Genomic DNA, 21,418 nt, shown 5'->3' with positions numbered 1-21,418 from the left:
ACCAATCCTGGACTCACCTACAGACCAGCCCTGGACTCACCTACAGACCAGCCCTGGACTCACCTACAGACCAGTCCTGGACTCACCTACAGGACAGCCCTGGTGGGAAGTAGCCTTCATCTGGACTCACCTACAGACCAGTCCTGGACTCACCTACAGACCAGCCCTGGTGGGTAGTAGCCTTCATCTGGACTCACCTACAGACCAGCCTGGACTCACCTACAGACCAGTCCTGGACTCACCTACAGACCAGCCCTGGACTCACCTACAGACCAGTCCTGGACTCACCTACAGACCAGTCCTGGACTCACCTACAGACCAGTCCTGGACTCACCTACAGACCAGCCCTGGACTCACCTACAGACCAGTCCTGGACTCACCTACAGACCAGCCCTGGTGGGTAGTAACCTTCATCTGGACTCACCAACAGACCAGCCCTGGACTCACCTACAGACCAGCCCTGGACTCACCTACAGACCAGCCCTGGTGGGAAGTAACCTTCATCTGGACTCACCTACAGACCAGCCCTGGACTCACCTACAGACCAGCCCTGGACTCACCTACAGACCAGCCCTGGTGGGAAGTAACCTTCACCTGGACTCACCTACAGACCAGTCCTGGACTCACCTACAGACCAGCCCTGGACTCACCTACAGACCAGCCCTGGACTCACCTACAGACCAGCCCTGGTGGGAAGTAACCTTCACCTGGACTCACCTACAGACCAGCCCTGGTGGGAAGTAGCCTTCATCTGGACTCACCTACACACCAGCCTGGACTCACCTACAGACCAGCCCTGGTGGGAAGTAGCCTTCATCTGGACTCACCTACAGACCAGCCTGGACTCACCTACAGACCAGCCCTGGACTCACCTACAGACCAGCCCTGGTGGGAAGTAACCTTCACCTGGACTCACCTACAGACCAGTCCTGGACTCACCTACAGACCAGCCCTGGACTCACCTACAGACCAGCCCTGGACTCACCTACAGACCAGCCCTGGACTCACCTACAGACCAGTCCTGGACTCACCTACAGACCAGCCCTGGTGGGTAGTAACCTTCATCTGGACTCACCAACAGACCAGCCCTGGACTCACCTACAGACCAGCCCTGGACTCACCTACAGACCAGCCCTGGTGGGAAGTAACCTTCATCTGGACTCACCTACAGACCAGCCCTGGTGGGAAGTAGCCTTCATCTGGACTCACCTACAGACCAGCCCTGGACTCACCTACAGACCAGCCCTGGACTCACCTACAGACCAGCCCTGGTGGGAAGTAACCTTCACCTGGACTCACCTACAGACCAGTCCTGGACTCACCTACAGACCAGCCCTGGACTCACCTACAGACCAGCCCTGGACTCACCTACAGACCAGCCCTGGTGGGAAGTAACCTTCACCTGGACTCACCTACAGACCAGCCCTGGTGGGAAGTAGCCTTCATCTGGACTCACCTACAGACCAGCCTGGACTCACCTACAGACCAGCCCTGGTGGGAAGTAGCCTTCATCTGGACTCACCTACAGACCAGCCTGGACTCACCTACAGACCAGCCCTGGACTCACCTACAGACCAGCCCTGGTGGGAAGTAACCTTCACCTGGACTCACCTACAGACCAGTCCTGGACTCACCTACAGACCAGCCCTGGACTCACCTACAGACCAGCCCTGGACTCACCTACAGACCAGCCCTGGACTCACCTACAGACCAGCCCTGGTGGGAAGTAACCTTCACCTGGACTCACCTACAGACCAGCCCTGGTGGGAAGTAGCCTTCATCTGAAACTTCTCAGCCAGGTGGTTGAGACGCTCCAGCCTCCTGATCTCACTCAGCAGCCACTCCTCATAGCCCTTCTCTGCCTGCTCCAGGCCTGTCCACGCACTGGTGATGTCCTACACACACAAACACACACACACACACACACACACACACACACACACACACACACACACACACACACACACACACACACACACAGGATACAGTTTAACAGTACAGTAAGCCCCTCCTCCTAGCCCTTCTCTCCTCCAGGCCCGTTCATGGTGGTGTCCTACAGACAGACAGACAGACAGACAGGATACAGTTTAACAGTACAGTAAGCCCCTCCTCCTAGCCCTTCTCTCCTCCAGGCCTGTTCATGGTGGTGTCCTACAGACAGACAGACAGGATACAGTTTAACAGTACAGTAAGCCCCTCCTCCTAGCCCTTCTCTCCTCCAGGCCTGTTCATGGTGGTGTCCTACAGACAGACAGACAGACAGACAGACAGACAGACAGACAGACAGACAGACAGACAGGATACAGTTTAACAGTACAGTAAGCCCCTCCTCCTAGCCCTTCTCTCCTCCAGGCCTGTTCATGGTGGTGTCCTACAGACAGACAGACAGGATACAGTTTAACAGTACAGTAAGCCCCTCCTCCTAGCCCTTCTCTCCTCCAGGCCTGTTCATGGTGGTGTCCTACAGACAGACAGACAGACAGACAGACAGACAGACAGACAGACAGACAGACAGACAGACAGGATACAGTTTAACAGTACAGTAAGCCCCTCCTCCTAGCTCTTCTCTGCTCCAGGCCCGTTCATGGTGGTGTCCTACAGACAGACAGACAGACAGACAGACAGACAGACAGACAGACAGACAGACAGACAGACAGACAGGATACAGTTTAACAGTACAGTAAGCCCCTCCTCCTAGCCCTTCTCTCCTCCAGGCCTGTTCATGGTGGTGTCCTACAGACAGACAGACAGACAGACAGGATACAGTTTAACAGTACAGTAAGCCCCTCCTCCTAGCCCTTCTCTCCTCCAGGCCTGTTCATGGTGGTGTCCTACAGACAGACAGACAGACAGACAGGATACAGTTTAACAGTACAGTAAGCCCCTCCTCCTAGCCCTTCTCTCCTCCAGGCCTGTTCATGGTGGTGTCCTACAGACAGACAGACAGACAGACAGGATACAGTTTAACAGTACAGTAAGCCCCTCCTCCTAGCCCTTCTCTCCTCCAGGCCTGTTCATGGTGGTGTCCTACAGACAGACAGACAGACAGACAGACAGACAGACAGACAGACAGACAGGATACAGTTTAACAGTACAGTAAGCCCCTCCTCCTAGCCCTTCTCTCCTCCAGGCCTGTTCATGGTGGTGTCCTACAGACAGACAGACAGACAGACAGACAGACAGACAGACAGACAGACAGACAGACAGACAGACAGACAGACAGACAGACAGACAGACAGACAGACAGACAGGATACAGTTTAACAGTACAGTAAGCCCCTCCTCCTAGCTCTTCTCTGCTCCAGGCCCGTTCATGGTGGTGTCCTACAGACAGACAGACAGACAGACAGACAGACAGACAGACAGACAGACAGACAGGATACAGTTTAACAGTACAGTAAGCCCCTCCTCCTAGCCCTTCTCTCCTCCAGGCCTGTTCATGGTGGTGTCCTACAGACAGACAGACAGACAGACAGGATACAGTTTAACAGTACAGTAAGCCCCTCCTCCTAGCCCTTCTCTCCTCCAGGCCTGTTCATGGTGGTGTCCTACAGACAGACAGACAGACAGACAGGATACAGTTTAACAGTACAGTAAGCCCCTCCTCCTAGCCCTTCTCTCCTCCAGGCCTGTTCATGGTGGTGTCCTACAGACAGACAGACAGACAGACAGGATACAGTTTAACAGTACAGTAAGCCCCTCCTCCTAGCCCTTCTCTCCTCCAGGCCTGTTCATGGTGGTGTCCTACAGACAGACAGACAGACAGACAGGATACAGTTTAACAGTACAGTAAGCCCCTCCTCCTAGCTCTTCTCTCCTCCAGGCCTGTTCATGGTGGTGTCCTACAGACAGACAGACAGACAGACAGGATACAGTTTAACAGTACAGTAAGCCCCTCCTCCTAGCTCTTCTCTCCTCCAGGCCCGTTCATGGTGCTGTCCTGGGAAACACCGAGGTTTGAAGATACAGTACGTGACTTTACCTCCCAGGGGGAACTCTCTTTTTGGGTGAAGATTACAGACATTGTGAAAACTGTAGGGTTAAAATGAGTCTCAGAATACCATCCTTCCAAAGGGTCATTGATAACTCTAATAATCAAGGTTAGGGTCAATTACATACATGAATATGAGATTAATGAAATCAATAAGATCTCCGGAAGCCAAATTATGATCAGGGGATGTGTTGCCTGGTCCTTCCTCTAGTTCTCCTCTCCTCACCAAGACCATCCGTCCCTCAGAGGGCAGGAAGGTCTCTGTGTGTGTGTGTTTGTGTGTGTGTGTGTGTGTGTGTGTGTGTGTGTGTGTGTGTGTGTGTGTGTGTGTGTGTGTGTGTGTGTGTGTGTGTGTGTGTGTGTGTGTGTGTCTCTGTGTGTGCGTGTGTGTGCGTGCGTGCGTGCGTGTGTGACTCACTGAGACCATGTGTCCCTCAGAGTGCAGGAAGTTCTCTGTGTGTGTGTGTTTGTGTGTGTGTGTGTGTGTGTGTGTGTGTGTGTGTGTGTGTGTGTGTGTGTGTGTGTGTGTGTGTGTGTGTGTGTGTGTGTGTGTGTCTCTGTGTGTGCGTGTGTGTGCGTGCGTGCGTGCGTGTGTGACTCACTGAGACCATGCGTCCCTCAGAGGGCATGAAGGCAGGCCTGTTGGAGATCCTCAGCTTGGTCTGCAGGGTGTTGAAGTTGATCTCCAGCTGACACTTCTCCTGCACCTTGGGGGGTTTGTGTTGTCTACGGTAGTCTCTGAAGTCCTCCAGTTTACCACGCATAGCAGCCGTGGTCGTCTCCGGGGACTTGTTCTCTAGCCAGGGGGTCATACGACGGATCCACTCCAACAGCTGTGGGAACACACACGTTCATCTGGACTCACCTACAGACCAGTCCACACATGTTCATCTGGACTCACCTACAGACCAGTCCACACACGTTCAGTAACGCCATGACATCTTATCATGGGTTATATGGAGGGTAACAATATGGAGGGTAACATTATGGAGGGTAACAGTATAGATAACAGTATGGAGGGTAACAGTATGGAGGGTAACAGTATGGAGGGTAACAGTATAGATAACAGTATGGAGGGTAACAGTATGGAGGGTAACATTATGGAGGGTAACAGTATGGAGGATAACAGTATGGAGGATAACAGTATGGAGGGTAACATTATGGAGGGTAACATTATGGAGGGTAACAGTATAGATAACAGTATGGAGGGTAACAGTATGGAGGGTAACAGTATAGATGGTAACAGTATGGAGGATAACAGCATGGAGGGTAACAGTATGGAGGATAACAGTATGGAGGGTAACAGTATGGAGGGTAGCAACATGGAGGGTATTAATATAGATAACAGTATGGAGGGTAACATTATGGAGGGTAACAGCATGGAGGGTAACAGTATAGAGGATAACAGTATGGAGGGTAACAGTATGGAGGGTAACAGCATGGAGGGTAACAGTATGGAGGGTAGCAACATGGAGGGTATTAATATAGATAACAGTATGGAGAGTAACATTATGGAGGGTAACAGCATGGAGGGTAACAGTATAGAGGATAACAGTATGGAGGGTAACAGTATGGAGGGTAACATTATAGATGGTAACAGTATGGAGGGTAACAGTATGAAGGGTAACAGTATGGAGGGTAAAAAGTATGGAGGATAACAGTATGGAGGGTAACAGTATGGAGGGTAAAAAGTATGGAGGATAACAGTATGGAGGATAACAGTATGGAGGGTAACAGTATGGAGGGTAACATTATGGAGGGTAACAGTATGGAGGGTAACAGTATGAAGGGTAACAGTATGGAGGGTAAAACGTATGGAGGATAACAGTATGGAGGGTAACATTATAGATGGTAACAGTATGGAGGGTAACAGCATGGAGGGTAACATTATAGATGGTAACAGTATGGAGGATAACAGTTTGGAGGGTAACATTATGGAGGGTAACAGTATGGAGGGTAACAGCATGGAGGGTAACATTATGGAGGGTAACAGCATGGAGGGTAACAGTATAGATGGTAAGAGTATGGAGGATAACAGTATAGATGGTAACAGTATGGAGGATAACAGTATGGAGGGTAACATTATGGAGGGTAACAGTATGGAGGGTATTAGTATAGATAACAATATGGAGGGTAACAGTATGGAGGGTAACAGCATGGAGGGTAACAGTATGGAGGGTAACATTATGGAGGGTAACAGTATGGAGGGTATTAGTATAGATAACAATATGGAGGGTAACAGTATGGAGGGTAACAGCATGGAGGGTAACAGTATGGAGGGTAACAGTATGGAGGGTAACAGTATGGAGGGTAACATTATGGAGGGTAACAGTATGGAGGGTATTAGTATAGATAACAATATGGAGGGTAACAGTATGGAGGGTAACAGTATGAAGGGTAACAGTATGGAGGGTAAAACGTATGGAGGATAACAGTATGGAGGGTAACATTATAGATGGTAACAGTATGGAGGGTAACAGCATGGAGGGTAACATTATAGATGGTAACAGTATGGAGGATAACAGTTTGGAGGGTAACATTATGGAGGGTAACAGTATGGAGGGTAACAGCATGGAGGGTAACATTATGGAGGGTAACAGCATGGAGGGTAACAGTATAGATGGTAAGAGTATGGAGGATAACAGTATAGATGGTAACAGTATGGAGGATAACAGTATGGAGGGTAACATTATGGAGGGTAACAGTATGGAGGGTATTAGTATAGATAACAATATGGAGGGTAACAGTATGGAGGGTAACAGCATGGAGGGTAACAGTATGGAGGGTAACATTATGGAGGGTAACAGTATGGAGGGTATTAGTATAGATAACACTATGGAGGGTAACAGTATGGAGGGTAACAGCATGGAGGGTAACAGTATGGAGGGTAACAGTATGGAGGGTAACAGTATGGAGGGTAACATTATGGAGGGTAACAGTATGGAGGGTATTAGTATAGATAACAATATGGAGGGTAACAGTATGGAGGGTAACAGCATGGAGGGTAACAGTATGGAGGGTAACAGTATGGAGGGTAACAGTATGGAGGGTAACAGTATGGAGGGTAACATTATGGAGGGTAACAGTATGGAGGGTAACAGTATGCAGGGTAACAGTATAGATGGTAACAGTATGGAGGGTACCAGTATGGAGGGTAACATTATGGAGGGTAACAGTATGGAGGGTAACAGTATAGATAACAGTATGGAGGGTATTAGTATAGATAACAGCATGGAGGGTAACAGTATAGATGGTAACAGTATGGAGGGTAACAGTATGGAGGGTAACAGTATGGAGGGTAACAGTATGGAGGGTAACAGCATGGAGGGTAACAGCATGGAGGGTAACAGTATGGAGGGTAACAGTATGGAGGGTAACAGTATGGAGGGTAACAGTATGGAGGGTATTAGTATAGATAACAGCATGGAGGGTAACAGTATGGAGGGTAACAGCATGGAGGGTAACAGTATGGAGGGTAACAGTATGGAGGGTAACAGCATGGAGGGTAACAGTATGGAGGGTAACAGCATGGAGGGTAACAGGGGTTCTATGTTTAGTAGACATCAGAGGTAACTTTGTTACAGTAGTCAATATTCAAAGATTTGGATGGTTCATGTATAGATCCAGATCGTTTGATATTGATCAGTCATATGATTGATATTGATCAGTCATATGATTGATCATGATCAGCAATATGATTGATATTGATCAGTTCTATGATTGATATTGATCAGCCATATGATTGATATTGATCAGCCATATGATTGATATTGATCAGCCATATGATTGATATTGATAAGTCATATGATTGATATTGATAAGTCATGATTGAGTGACAGGAAGTAGCTAAGGAACCAGTCACATTGTGTTATTTTTTTCCTCCTAAAATGGTGTGTCCCTGTGTGTGTGTGAGGGGTGATTACCTGACTGGCCAGTTTCTCATATTCCTCCATGAGGCTCTCATTCTCCTGGTTGACCCCCAGAACTGTACAGATACGGTTAGCTGCTGTCTCCGCCTGTAGAGACACACAGCAACGGGTCACATTACAGTCCCATCCTTTGGTTAATTACGTGGAAACCATCTGGACGGTGTGTGATGCTAATGTGATCTAGCACCCTAAACTAAGGTTTAGGTTTAAAATCCTAGTATTAATTGGTTATATTGTTTGGATAAAAAATGTTTTAATGTTTCAGACAGGAACAAAAAGGGATCCATGTTAAAATATCCACTAGTAATTCATTATGTGAGAACCTAGTTACAGTGGGGTGGTAGTATTTTCATGTGGTAATTCAAGCCTTTTAACAATAATCACTCTGCAGTCCAAAACCACACACACACACACACTCAAACGGTCTCTCTACCTGCTCTGCTCCAGCAATAATCACTCTGCAGTCCAAAAGCACACACACATACACTCAAACGGTCTCTCTACCTGCTCTGCTCCAGCAATAATCACTCTGCAGTCCAAAACCACACACACACACACACTCAAACGGTCTCTCTACCTGCTCTGCTCCAGCAATAATCACTCTGCAGTCCAAAAGCACACACACATACACTCAAACGGTCTCTCTACCTGCTCTGCTCCAGCAATAATCACTCTGCAGTCCAAAACCACACACACACACACTCAAACGGTCTCTCTACCTGCTCTGCTCCAGCAATAATCACTCTGCAGTCCAAAACCACACACACACACACTCAAACGGTCTCTCTACCTGCTCTGCTCCAGCAATAATCACTCTGCAGTCCAAAACCACACACACACACACACTCAAACGGTCTCTCTACCTGCTCTGCTCCAGCAATAATCACTCTGCAGTCCAAAACCACACACACACACACTCAAACGGTCTCTCTACCTGCTCTGCTCCAGCAATAATCACTCTGCAGTCCAAAACCACACACACACACACTCAAACGGTCTCTCTACCTGCTCTGCTCCAGCAATAATCACTCTGCAGTCCAAAACCACACACACACACACTCAAACGGTCTCTCTACCTGCTCTGCTCCAGCAATAATCACTCTGCAGTCCAAAACCACACACACATACACTCAAACGGTCTCTCTACCTGCTCTGCTCCAGCAATAATCACCCTGCAGTCCAAAACCACACACACACACACACTCAAACGGTCTCTCTACCTGCTCTGCTCCAGCAATAATCACTCTGCAGTCCAAAACCACACACACACACACTCAAACGGTCTCTCTACCTGCTCTGCTCCAGCAATAATCACTCTGCAGTCCAAAACCACACACACACACACTCAAACGGTCTCTCTACCTGCTCTGCTCCAGCAATAATCACTCTGCAGTCCAAAACCACACACACACACACTCAAACGGTCTCTCTACCTGCTCTGCTCCAGCAATAATCACTCTGCAGTCCAAAACCACACACACACACACTCAAACGGTCTCTCTACCTGCTCTGCTCCAGCAATAATCACTCTGCAGTCCAAAACCACACACACACACACTCAAACGGTCTCTCTACCTGCTCTGCTCCAGCAATAATCACTCTGCAGTCCAAAACCACACACACACACACTCAAACGGTCTCTCTACCTGCTCTGCTCCAGCAAAAGCATGGTAGAAACAGGAGACATAGGTCATGATAGCTCTCTCATCGGGCTTGGGGCTGTTGATGATGTCTGGAGTGGAGGGGGGGGGGGAGAGTGAAAAACAAAAAGAATCTAAAACCAGGAAAAATTTACCCAGGAAAAAACACAATTTGGGAAAATGTAAAACCTAATTTCGGGGGGAAAAAATCACAGATTTTATAGGTCCAAAATCACAGATTTTATAGGGCCAAAATCACAGATTTTATAGGGCTTCCTTTAGAGATTAACCATTATTTTAGCAGGTATATTGACAGAAAACATATCGCACTACTTTCTCTTGTTCACTAAGGACTTGTGGAAGAGTTTCCTGGTGGAAAAAAGATAGTAGCTTGCGAAATGTTTGATTTTTAAAAAAAAAGTAGCTCTCATACTAGAAAAGTTTGGAGACCCCTGATCTAAAATATTTACCTTCAGCGTCCAACATCTTGGGGATGTCCAGGTATTTCTCCGCCACATCAAAGGCTAGGTTCAGATTACCCAGAGGGTCATCCTGGATAGAGGAGATAGTAGAAGAGATCATAACGAGACACGTAAACACACCGTTTAACTGACATATTCATCCACACTGTCTTCAACTCATCATCAATCATACTATTACCGTGTAACACAATACAGGCTAGTACATGTAAACCGTTTCAAAATTCAACATGGCAACTCCAGGGGACATACAATTCATTAGTAGACCTTCGGCCTTGGTCCTAGACACTGTCCCTTAAAGTACCAGGTGGTACCAACCAGGTGTTCTGATATCCCCAGGTGGTACCAACCAGGTGTTCTAATATCCCAGGTGGTACCAACCAGGTGTTCTAATATCCCCAGATGGTACCAACCAGGTGTTCTAATATCCCCAGATGGTACCAACCAGGTGTTCTAATATCCCCAGATGGTACCAACCAGGTGTTCTAATATCCCCAGATGGTACCAACCAAGTGTTCTAATATCCCCAGATGGTACCAACCAAGTGTTCTAATATCCCCAGATGGTACCAACCAGGTGTTCTAATATCCCCAGATGGTACCAACCAGGTGTTCTAATATCCCAGATGGTACCAACCAGGTGTTCTAATATCCCAGATGGTACCAACCAGGTGTTCTAATATCCCAGATGGTACCAACCAGGTGTTCTAATATCCCTGATGGTACCAACCAGGTGTTCTAATATCCCCAGATGGTACCAACCATATCCCCAGATGGTACCAACCAGGTGTTCTAATATCCCAGATGGTACCAACCAGGTGTTCTAATATCCCAGATGGTACCAACCATATCCCCAGATGGTACCAACCAGGTGTTCTAATATCCCAGATGGTACCAACCAGGTGTTCTAATATCCCCAGGTGGTACCAACCAGGTGTTCTAATATCCCCAGATGGTACCAACCAGGTGTTCTAATATCCCAGATGGTACCAACCAGGTGTTCTAATATCCCCAGATGGTACCAACCAGGTGTTCTAATATCCCAGATGGTACCAACCAGGTGTTCTAATATCCCCAGATGGTACCAACCAGGTGTGCTAATATCCCAGATGGTACCAACCAGGTGTTCTAATATCCCAGATGGTACCAACCAGGTGTTCTAATATCCCAGATGGTACCAACCAGGTGTTCTAATATCCCAGATGGTACCAACCAGGTGTTCTAATATCCCCAGATGGTACCAACCAGGTGTTCTAATATCCCCAGATGGTACCAACCAGGTGTTCTAGAATCCCCAGATGGTACCAACCAGGTGTTCTAATATCCCCAGATGGTACCAACCAGGTGTTCTAATATCCCCAGATGGTACCAACCAGGTGTTCTAATATCCCCAGATGGTACCAACCAGGTGTTCTAATATCCCAGATGGTACCAACCAGGTGTTCCTTGTGGATTACCAACAGCTACAGATGTACTGTCCTAATTTGATCATTCTGTTGTCACAGAGTAATTTCCTGCGCATCAGGAACTGCAAACTGGTAGTGTATTCAAGGTTTAACAAATCTTCTAAAGTTTGTCATTTCCACTTTACAATGTCAGACTTGATTTGTCCAACAAAAACTGTATCAACCCCTACAAAAATGTCTGTTCATTATAATCCACATAATAATTCACGTTTCCTGTTGCTGCAGGATGTTTCTCCTGCTGTGAAAAGCTGATAAAATGAAGATAGTACAGCATCTCAGAGTCATGCGTCGATAAAGCTCAGTTTATATAGTTGATATAGCTCGGTTTATATAGTTGATATAGCTCAGTTTATATAGTTGTTAAAGCTCGGTTTATATAGTTGATATAGCTCAGTTTATACAGTCGATATAGCTTGGTTTATACAGTCATTATAGCTTGGTTTCTACAGTCATTATAGCTTGTTTTATACAGTCATTATAGCTCTTATACAGTTGTTATAGCTCTTATACAGTTGTTATAGCTCTTATATAGTCATTATAGCTCTTATACAGTGTTATAGCTCTTATATAGTCATTATAGCTCTTGTACAGTTGTCAAAGCTCTTATATAGTCATTATAGCTCTTGTACAGTTGTTATAGCTCTTATATAGTCATTATAGCTCTTATACAGTTGTTAAAGCTCTTATATAGTCATTATAGCTATTTTACAGTTGATATAGCTCGGTTTACACAGTAGTTATAGCTCTTATATAGTAGTTATAGCTCTTATACAGTTGTTATAGCTCTTATATAGTCGATATATCTCTTATATAGTCTTAGTTTTATCATATAGTTGTAGTTAACAGTGAGGTTAGTGTGGTGGTTGGTGGCTGCATCTCCCAACATGCATTTCAGCCCAGGTCTTGGACCAGACTAGCCTGAGTGCCAGTCTATTTGTGCCATCATACCATGACAAGGAGTTGGCCTGATGGCACAAACAGACTGGCACTCAGCCAGACCTAGACCAGCATGCATCCGACTCAGGCCACACCACACAGAGACCTTGTTGAGCTTGGCATAGTCGATGAGGTCAGGACGGTGTCTGTGTATCAGGGCGCACAACGCAAGGCCGTCCTTCCAGCTTCACAGCCAACCAGGGGGAGAGAATCATATCGTCACAGCGGGCCGCCACATCAACAGCCAATTGAAATGCCTTTATCTAACAGTCTTCTAAGGTCAAGGGCCAATTACATTTGATTTCCTACTAAAGCTTTGTGTTCATTGGTTCTCAGACTGACAGGTGCAGGTGTGCTGATACTGATGATTTGTTTACATAGCAGGTTAGGATAATTAACATAGCAGGTTAGGATAATTAACATAGCAGGTTAGGATAATTAACATAGTAGGTTAGGATAATTAACATAGCAGGTTAGGATAATTAACATAGCAGGTTAGGATAATTAACATAGCAGGTTAGGATAATTAACGTAGCAGGTTAGGATAATTAACGTAGCAGGTTAGGATAATTAACGTAGCAGGTTAGGATAATTAACGTAGCAGGTTAGGATAATTAACATAGCAGGTTAGGATAATTAACATAGTAGGTTAGGATAATTAACATAGCAGGTTAGGATAATTAACATAGCAGGTTTAGGATAATTAACATAGCAGGTTAGGATAATTAAAATATCAGGTTAGGATAATTAACATGGCAGGTTTAGGATAATTAACGAGGCAGATTAGGATAATTAACATAGCAGATTAGGAGAATGAGGTTAAGGTTAGGAAAAGGGTTAGCTACAACACTACAGTTGTCAACAGCTGTTGTCCCCGACGCGACCACTAGTTGGCGCTGTAGGCCGACTCCATCTAGCCAGACTGACATCAATGCACTTTGAATGGTCCAGGAAGAGGCTTCTACCCAGCAGTTAAAGGCCCAATGCACTTTGATTGGTCCAGGAAGAGGCTTCTACCCAGCAGTTAAAGGCCCAATGCACTTTGATTGGTCCAGGAAGAGGCTTCTACCCAGCAGTTAAAGGCCCAATGCAGCCGTTTTTATATAAATATCAAATAATTTCTCGGTAACAATTAAGAACCTTAGTGTACTAGTTTTCCATTAAAATTGACAAAAAACACCGGGCCAGTCCTCTCTCTCCTCTCTCTCCTCCCTCCCTCCCTCTCCCTCTCTCTCTCTCTCTCTCTCTCTCTCTCCTCTCTCTCCTCCCTCTCCCTCTCTCTCCCTCTCTCTCTCTCTCTCTCCTCCTCTTTTCCTCTCTCTCCTCCTCTTCCCCTCTCTCTTTCTCCTCCTCTCTCTCTCTCTCTCTCTCTCTCTCTCTCTCTCTCTCTCTCTCTCTCTCTCTCTCTCTCTCTCTCTCTCTCTCTCTCTCTCTCTCTCTCTCTCTCTCTCTCTCTCTCTCTCTCTCTCTCTCTCTCTCTCTCTCTCTCTCTCTCTCTCTCTCTCTCTCCTCCTCTCTCTCTCTCTCTCTCCTCCTCTCTCTCTCTCTCTCTCCTCCTCTCTCTCTCTCTCTCTCTCCTCCCTCTCCCTCTCTCTCTCCTCCCTCAACCATTTACAATGCTGTGATGGGACTTGAATCTCACTCAGTAAATGGACTCACTTGACATGGAAGTTCTGAACATTGACATTCCTGTAGGGGGCAGTCTTTCTCTGGCACCATAGAAGAAGACCTTCCTTAGCAGAGGTTTCTACAGGAGAGAACATTGTGATGTTTATTGTGACAACAGTACAGTCCTGGTTCTATCAAACACTCTGAAGGGCCACGTTATGTGCTGTATGCTGTTCTACGACAGCCACATTCATTACGGGACAGTTTCCCCAGACACAGACTAGTCCTGTACTAAGAAACACTTTAAATGGAGAATCCCACATTGATGCTTTTTGGTCCAAGACTAGTCTGAAATCTGGGTGCAGGAAACTGGCCTGATGTGTTCTAATATCTAATGTCTAATTCATGAAACTGGCCTGATGTGTTCTAATATCTAATGTCTAATTCATGAAACTTGCCTGATGTGTTCTAATATCTAATGTCTAATTCATGAAACTGGCCTGATGTGCTCTAATATCTAATGTCTAATTAATGAAACTGGCCTGATGTGTTCTAATATCTAATTCATGAAACTGGCCTGATGTGTTCTAATATCTAATGTCTAATTCATGAAACTTGCCTGATGTGTTCTAATATCTAATGTCTAATTCATGAAACTGGCCTGATGTGCTCTAATATCTAATGTCTAATTAATGAAACTGGCCTGATGTGTTCTAATATCTAATTCATGAAACTGGCCTGATGTTTTCTAATATCTAATATCTAATGTCTAATTCATGAAACTGGCCTGATGTTTTCTAATATCTAATGTCTAATTCATGAAACTGGCCTGATGTTTTCTAATATCTAATGTCTAATTAATGAAACTGGCCTGATGTGTTCTAATGTCTAATTGGTGAAACTGGCCTGATGTTTTCTAATATCTAATGTCTAATTAATGAAACTGGCCTGATGTGTTCTAATGTCTAATTGGTGAAACTGGCCTGATGTGCTCTAATATCTAATGTCTAATTCATGAAACTGGCCTGATGTGTTCTAATGTCTAATTGGTGAAACTGGCCTGATGTGTTCTAATATCTAATGTCTAATTCATGAAACTGGCCTGATGTGCTCTAATATCTAATGTCTAATTAATGAAACTGGCCTGATGTGTTCTAATATCTAATTCATGAAACTGGCCTGATGTTTTCTAATATCTAATGTCTAATTCATGAAACTGGCCTGATGTTTTCTAATATCTAATGTCTAATTAATGAAACTGGCCTGATGTGTTCTAATGTCTAATTGGTGAAACTGGCCTGATGTGTTCTAATATCTAATTCATGAAACTGGCCTGATGTTTTCTAATATCTAATATCTAATTAATGAAACTGGCCTGATGTGTTCTAATGTCTAATTCATGAAACTGGCCTGATGTGTTCTAATATCTAATGTCTAATTCATGAAACTGGCCTGATGTGTTCTAATATCTAATATCTAATTCAAGAAACTGGCCTGATGTGTTCTAATATCTAATGTCTAATTCATGAAACTGGCCTGATGTGTTCTAATATCTAATGTCTAATTAATGAAACTGGCCTGATGTGTTCTAATGTCTAATATCTAATATCTAATTCATGAAACTGGCCTGATGTGTTCTAATATCTAATATCTAATTCATGAAACTGGCCTGATGTGTTCTAATATCTAATTAATGAAACTGGCCTGATGTGTTCTAATATCTAATATCTAATTCATGAAACTGGCCTGATGTGTTCTAATATCTAATATCTAATTCATGAAACTGGCCTGATGTGTTCTAATATCTAATTAATGAAACTGGCCTGATGTGTTCTAATATCTAATTCATGAAACTGGCCTGATGTGTTCTAATATCTAATATCTAATTCATGAAACTGGCCTGATGTGTTCTAATATCTAATATCTAATTCATGAAACTGGCCTGATGTGTTCTAATATCTAATTAATGAAACTGGCCTGATGTGTTCTAATATCTAATTCATGAAACTGGCCTGATGTGTTCTAATATCTAATTCATGAAACTGGCCTGATGTGTTCTAATATCTAATTCATGAAACTGGCCTGATGTGTTCTAATATCTAATTCATGAAACTGGCCTGATGTGTTCTAATATCTAATATCTAATTCATGAAACTGGCCTGATGTGTTCTAATATCTAATATCTAATTCATGAAACTGGCCTGATGTGTTCTAATATCTAATATCTAATTCATGAAACTGGCCTGATGTGTTCTAATATCTAATTCATGAAACTGGCCTGATGTGTTCTAATATCTAATTCATGAAACTGGCCTGATGTGTTCTAATATCTAATTCATGAAACTGGCCTGATGTGTTCTAATATCTAATTCATGAAACTGGCCTGATGTATTCTAATATCTAATATCTAATTCATGAAACTGGCCTGATGTGTTCTAATATCTAATTCATGAAACTGGCCTGATGTGTTCTAATGTCTAATTCATGAAACTGGCCTGATGTGTTCTAATATCTAATTAATGAAACTGGCCTGATGTGTTCTAATATCTAATTCATGAACAGTACATACATGGAGATAACATACTATACACTATAATTACATGACTATATTAACTAACCTTCCACTGAGATAACATACTATACACTATAACTACATGACTATATTATCTAACCTTCCACTGAGATAACATACTATACACTATAACTACATGACTATATTATCTAACCTTCCACTGAGATAACATACTATACACTATAACTACATGACTATATTAACTAACCTTCCACTGAGATGTCCTGGATGGCGAAGCGCAGAATGATGGTCCAGATCATTCCCAGAGTCATCTTAATGTTGCCGTCCACAATCTCTGCAGGAGAAACAGGTCAGTAATGCAGTCGTCACGGAGACGTCCTGGTCTTTCTCAACCAGGTCCCTGTGTTCTCTATTCCTCCATTAAGTTTGTCTTATTGGATGGTCGATATAATATACTGGAATACAAACTACATGCAATGTTAAATGACACACAGAACACACATTAAACAAATGCTATAGTATAATATGGTATAAATACTATAGTATACTGTGTTATAAATACTATAATATACTGTGGTGTAAATACTATAGTATACTGTGGTGTAAATACTATAGTATACTGTGGTATATATACTATTGTATACTGTGGTATAAATACTATAGTATACTGTGGTGTAAATACTATAATATACTGTGGTGTAAATACTATAGTATACTGTGGTATAAATACTATAGTATACTGTGGTGTAAATACTATTGTATACTGTGGTATAAATACTATAGTATACTGTGGTGTAAATACTATAGTATACTGTGGTATAAATACTATAGTATACTGTGCTATAAATACTGTGGTATACTGTGGTATAAATACTGTAGTAAACTGTTGTATAAATACTATAGTATACTGTGGTATAAATACTATAGTATACTGTGGTATAAATACTATAGTATACTGTGCTATAAATACTGTGGTATACTGTGGTATAAATACTGTAGTAAACTGTGGTATAAATACTAAAGTATACTATGGAATAAATACTATAGTATACTGTGGTATAAATACTATAGTATACTGTGGTATAAATACTATAGTATACTGTGTTGTAAAGTATTTATACCACAGTATACTATAGTATTAATACCACAGTATACTATAGTATTTGCTGTAGTATTCAGTAGTACTTACAGTTAACATAGTATAAATAAAAGAAAACTGTAGTATACACTATGGTAATTACTGTCGTGTACTGTAGAAATAGATCTATAATATACCTTCAGCTGTGGTGAAATAGATCTATAATATACCTTCAGCTGTGGTGAAATAGATCTATAATATACCTTCAGCTGTGGTGAAATAGATCTATAATGTACCTTCAGCTGTGGTGAAATAGGTCTATAATGTACCTTCAGCTGTGGTGAAATAGATCTATAATATACCTTCAGCTGTGGTGAAATAGATCTATAATGTACCTTCAGCTGTGGTGAAATAGATCTATAATGTACCTTCAGCTGTGGTGAAATAGATCTATAATATACCTTCAGCTGTGGTGAAATAGATCTATAATGTACCTTCAGCTGTGGTGAAATAGATCTATAATGTACCTTCAGCTGTGGTGAAATAGATCTATAACATACCTTCAGCTGTGGTGAAATAGATCTATAACATACCTTCAGCTGTGGTGAAATAGATCTATAACATACCTTCAGCTGTGGTGAAATAGATCTATAACATACCTTCAGCTGTGGTGAAATAGATCTATAACATACCTTCAGCTGTGGTGAAATAGATCTATAACATACCTTCAGCTGTGGTGAAATAGATCTATAATGTACCTTCAGCTGTGGTGAAATATATCTATAACATACCTTCAGCTGTGGTGAAATAGATCTATAACATACCTTCAGCTGTGGTGAAATAGATCTATAATGTACCTTCAGCTGTGGTGAAATATATCTATAACATACCTTCAGCTGTGGTGAAATAGATCTATAACATACCTTCAGCTGTGGTGAAATAGATCTATAACATACCTTCAGCTGTGGTGAAATAGATCTATAACATACCTTCAGCTGTGGTGAAATAGATCTATAACGTACCTTCAGCTGTGGTGAAATAGATCTATAACATACCTTCAGCTGTGGTGAAATAGATCTATAACATACCTTCAGCTGTGGTGAAATAGATCTATAACATACCTTCAGCTGTGGTGAAATAGATCTATAATGTACCTTCAGCTGTGGTGAAATATATCTATAACATACCTTCAGCTGTGGTGAAATAGATCTATAACATACCTTCAGCTGTGGTGAAATAGATCTATAATGTACCTTCAGCTCCAATGGAGACCAGCTTGACTCCTTTGCTGGTGATGTAATCCAGAGCTTTGTTGACGTTGGCTATCTTGTGGAAGCGCATTTTCCCTCTGTCTGGTTTGGGAAGTCTTTCACCTGAGGAAGAGGAGACATGTGAAGTCATTCACCTGAGGAAGAGGAGACGTGCGGCTGTATTGACGTATCGGACACACCTTTCAGAATAACTATCAGTGGGTGCCAATAGCCACACACACACACACACACACACACACACGCGCACACACACACACACACACACACACACACACACACACACACACACACACACACACACACACACACACACACACACACACACACACACACACACAGAGAGAGAGACGATGTACCAGAAATGACTTCCAGCAGCAGCATGAGTTTCAGTCCGTTCCTGAAGTCCTCCTCGATGTTTTCAATCCCAGTCCCAGCCTTCCTCAGGTGAGAGTTGCACCAGGCTGTGAAAGTCTGAGCACAACAGACGTACGGCTGAACAGCGAGTCCAATCAACACAGGTTAGTCCTTGTGTCTGACTCTTTCATGTGTCTTGGCGTTTTCTCTGTAAACAAAGCAATCTCTGGGTAGAGAGGGTAGAGGGTAGAGAGAGCAGTGTTTTCCTGTTATAACCTGTAGTTATAACCTGTAGTTATAACCTGTAGTTATAGAGAGGGTAGAGAGAGCAGTGTTTTCCTGTTATAACCTGTAGTTATAACCTGTAGTTATAGAGAGGGTAGAGACAAGTGTTTTCCTGTTATAACCTGTAGTTATAACCTGTAGTCATAGAGAGGGTAGAGACAAGTGTTTTCCTGTTATAACCTGTAGTTATAACCTGTAGTCATAGAGAGGGTAGAGAGAGCAGTGTTTTCCTGTTATAACCTGTAGTTATAGAGGGTGTAGAGACTAGTGTTTTCCTGTTATAACCTGTAGTTATAGAGGGTGTAGAGACTAGTGTTTTCCTGTTATAACCTGTAGTTATAACCTGTAGTCATAGAGAGGGCAGAGAGAGCAGTGTTTTCCTATTATAACCTATAGTTATAACCTGTAGTTATAACCTGTAGTTATAGAGAGGGTAGAGAGAGCAGTGTTTTCCTGTTATAACCTGTAGTTATAACCTGTAGTCATAGAGAGGGCAGAGAGAGCAGTGTTTTCCTGTTCTAACCTGTAGTTATAACCTGTAGTTATAGAGAGGGTAGAGAGAACAGTGTTTTCCTGTTATAACCTGTAGTTATAGCCTGTAGTTATAACCTGTAGTTATAGAGAGGGTAGAGAGAGCAGTGTTTTCCTGTTATAACCTGTAGTTATAACCTGTAGTTATAGAGAGGGTAGAGAGAGCAGTGTTTTCCTGTTATAACCTGTAGTTATAACCTATAGTCATAGAGAGGGTAGAGAGAGCAGTGTTTTCCTGTTATAACCTGTAGTTATAACCTGTAGTTATAACCTGTAGTCATAGAGAGGGTAGAGAGAGCAGTGTTTTCCTGTTTTAACCTGTAGTTATAGAGGGTGTAGAGACTAGTGTTTTCCTGTTATAACCTGTAGTTATAACCTGTAGTTATAGAGAGGGTAGAGAGAGCAGTGTTTTCCTGTTATAACCTGTAGTTATAACCTGTAGTCATAGAGAGGGTAGAGAGAGCAGTGTTTTCCTGTTATAACCTGTAGTTATAACCTGTAGTTATAGGGTGTAGAGACTAGTGTTTTCCTGTTATAACCTGTAGTTATAACCTGTAGTTATAACCTGTAGTCATAGAGAGGGTAGAGAGAGCAGTGTTTTCCTGTTATAACCTGTAGTTATAGAGGGTGTAGAGACTAGTGTTTTCCTGTTATAACCTGTAGTTATAACCTGTAGTTATAGAGGGTGTAGAGACTAGTGTTTTCCTGTTATAACCTGTAGTTATAACCTGTAGTCATAGAGAGGGTAGAGAGAGCAGTGTTTTCCTGTTATAACCTGTAGTTATAGAGGGTGTAGAGACTAGTGTTTTCCTGTTATAACCTGTAGTTATAACCTGTAGTTATAGAGGGTGTAGAGACTAGTGTTTTCCTGTTATAACCTGTAGTTATAACCTGTAGTCATAGAGAGGGCAGAGAGAGCAGTGTTTTCCTATTATAACCTATAGTTATAACCTGTAGTTATAACCTGTAGTTATAGAGAGGGTAGAGAGAGCAGTGTTTTCCTGTTATAACCTGTAGTTATAACCTGTAGTCATAGAGAGGGCAGAGAGAGCAGTGTTTTCCTGTTATAACCTGTAGATATAACCTGTAGTCATAGAGAGGGTAGAGAGAGCAGTGTTTTCCTGTTATAACCTGTAGTTATAACCTGTAGTTATAGAGAGGGTAGAGAGAACAGTGTTTTCCTGTTATAACCTGTAGTCATAGAGAGGGTAGAGAGACTAGTGTTTTCCTGTTATAACCTGTAGTTATAACCTATAGTCATAGAGAGGGTAGAGAGAGCAGTGTTTTCCTGTTATAACCTGTAGTTATAACCTGTAGTT

At 43.1% G+C, this 21,418-nt stretch overlaps 1 protein-coding gene across 22 annotated transcripts in view; it reads right to left on the bottom strand.

Moving 5' to 3' along the window:
* LOC139412989 (alpha-actinin-2-like) overlaps nucleotides 1–21,418 on the bottom strand; it is a 60,643-nt gene that overhangs the window by 28,372 nt on the left and 10,853 nt on the right. For all 22 annotated transcript variants that reach the window (XM_071160150.1, XM_071160655.1, XM_071160388.1 and 19 more), the window contains exons 2-11: nucleotides 19,286–19,400; nucleotides 18,912–19,031; nucleotides 16,828–16,914; nucleotides 14,099–14,186; nucleotides 12,546–12,624; nucleotides 10,030–10,111; nucleotides 9,566–9,651; nucleotides 7,914–8,006; nucleotides 4,593–4,823; nucleotides 1,748–1,895 (exon numbers count right to left, since the gene is read on the bottom strand). In XM_071160150.1, the coding sequence (XP_071016251.1) occupies nucleotides 1,748–1,895; nucleotides 4,593–4,823; nucleotides 7,914–8,006; nucleotides 9,566–9,651; nucleotides 10,030–10,111; nucleotides 12,546–12,624; nucleotides 14,099–14,186; nucleotides 16,828–16,914; nucleotides 18,912–19,031; nucleotides 19,286–19,400 (1,129 nt within the window). The remainder of the gene's footprint in view (nucleotides 1–1,747; nucleotides 1,896–4,592; nucleotides 4,824–7,913; nucleotides 8,007–9,565; nucleotides 9,652–10,029; nucleotides 10,112–12,545; nucleotides 12,625–14,098; nucleotides 14,187–16,827; nucleotides 16,915–18,911; nucleotides 19,032–19,285; nucleotides 19,401–21,418) is intronic.

The sequence above is a fragment of the Oncorhynchus clarkii genome, chromosome 1 (assembly GCF_045791955.1).
Source record: "Oncorhynchus clarkii lewisi isolate Uvic-CL-2024 chromosome 1, UVic_Ocla_1.0, whole genome shotgun sequence".
In the NCBI taxonomy this organism is placed as follows: domain Eukaryota; kingdom Metazoa; phylum Chordata; class Actinopteri; order Salmoniformes; family Salmonidae; genus Oncorhynchus; species Oncorhynchus clarkii.
Note: the sequence above shows the minus strand (reverse complement) of the source record. Positions and strands in the feature narration are given on the sequence as shown.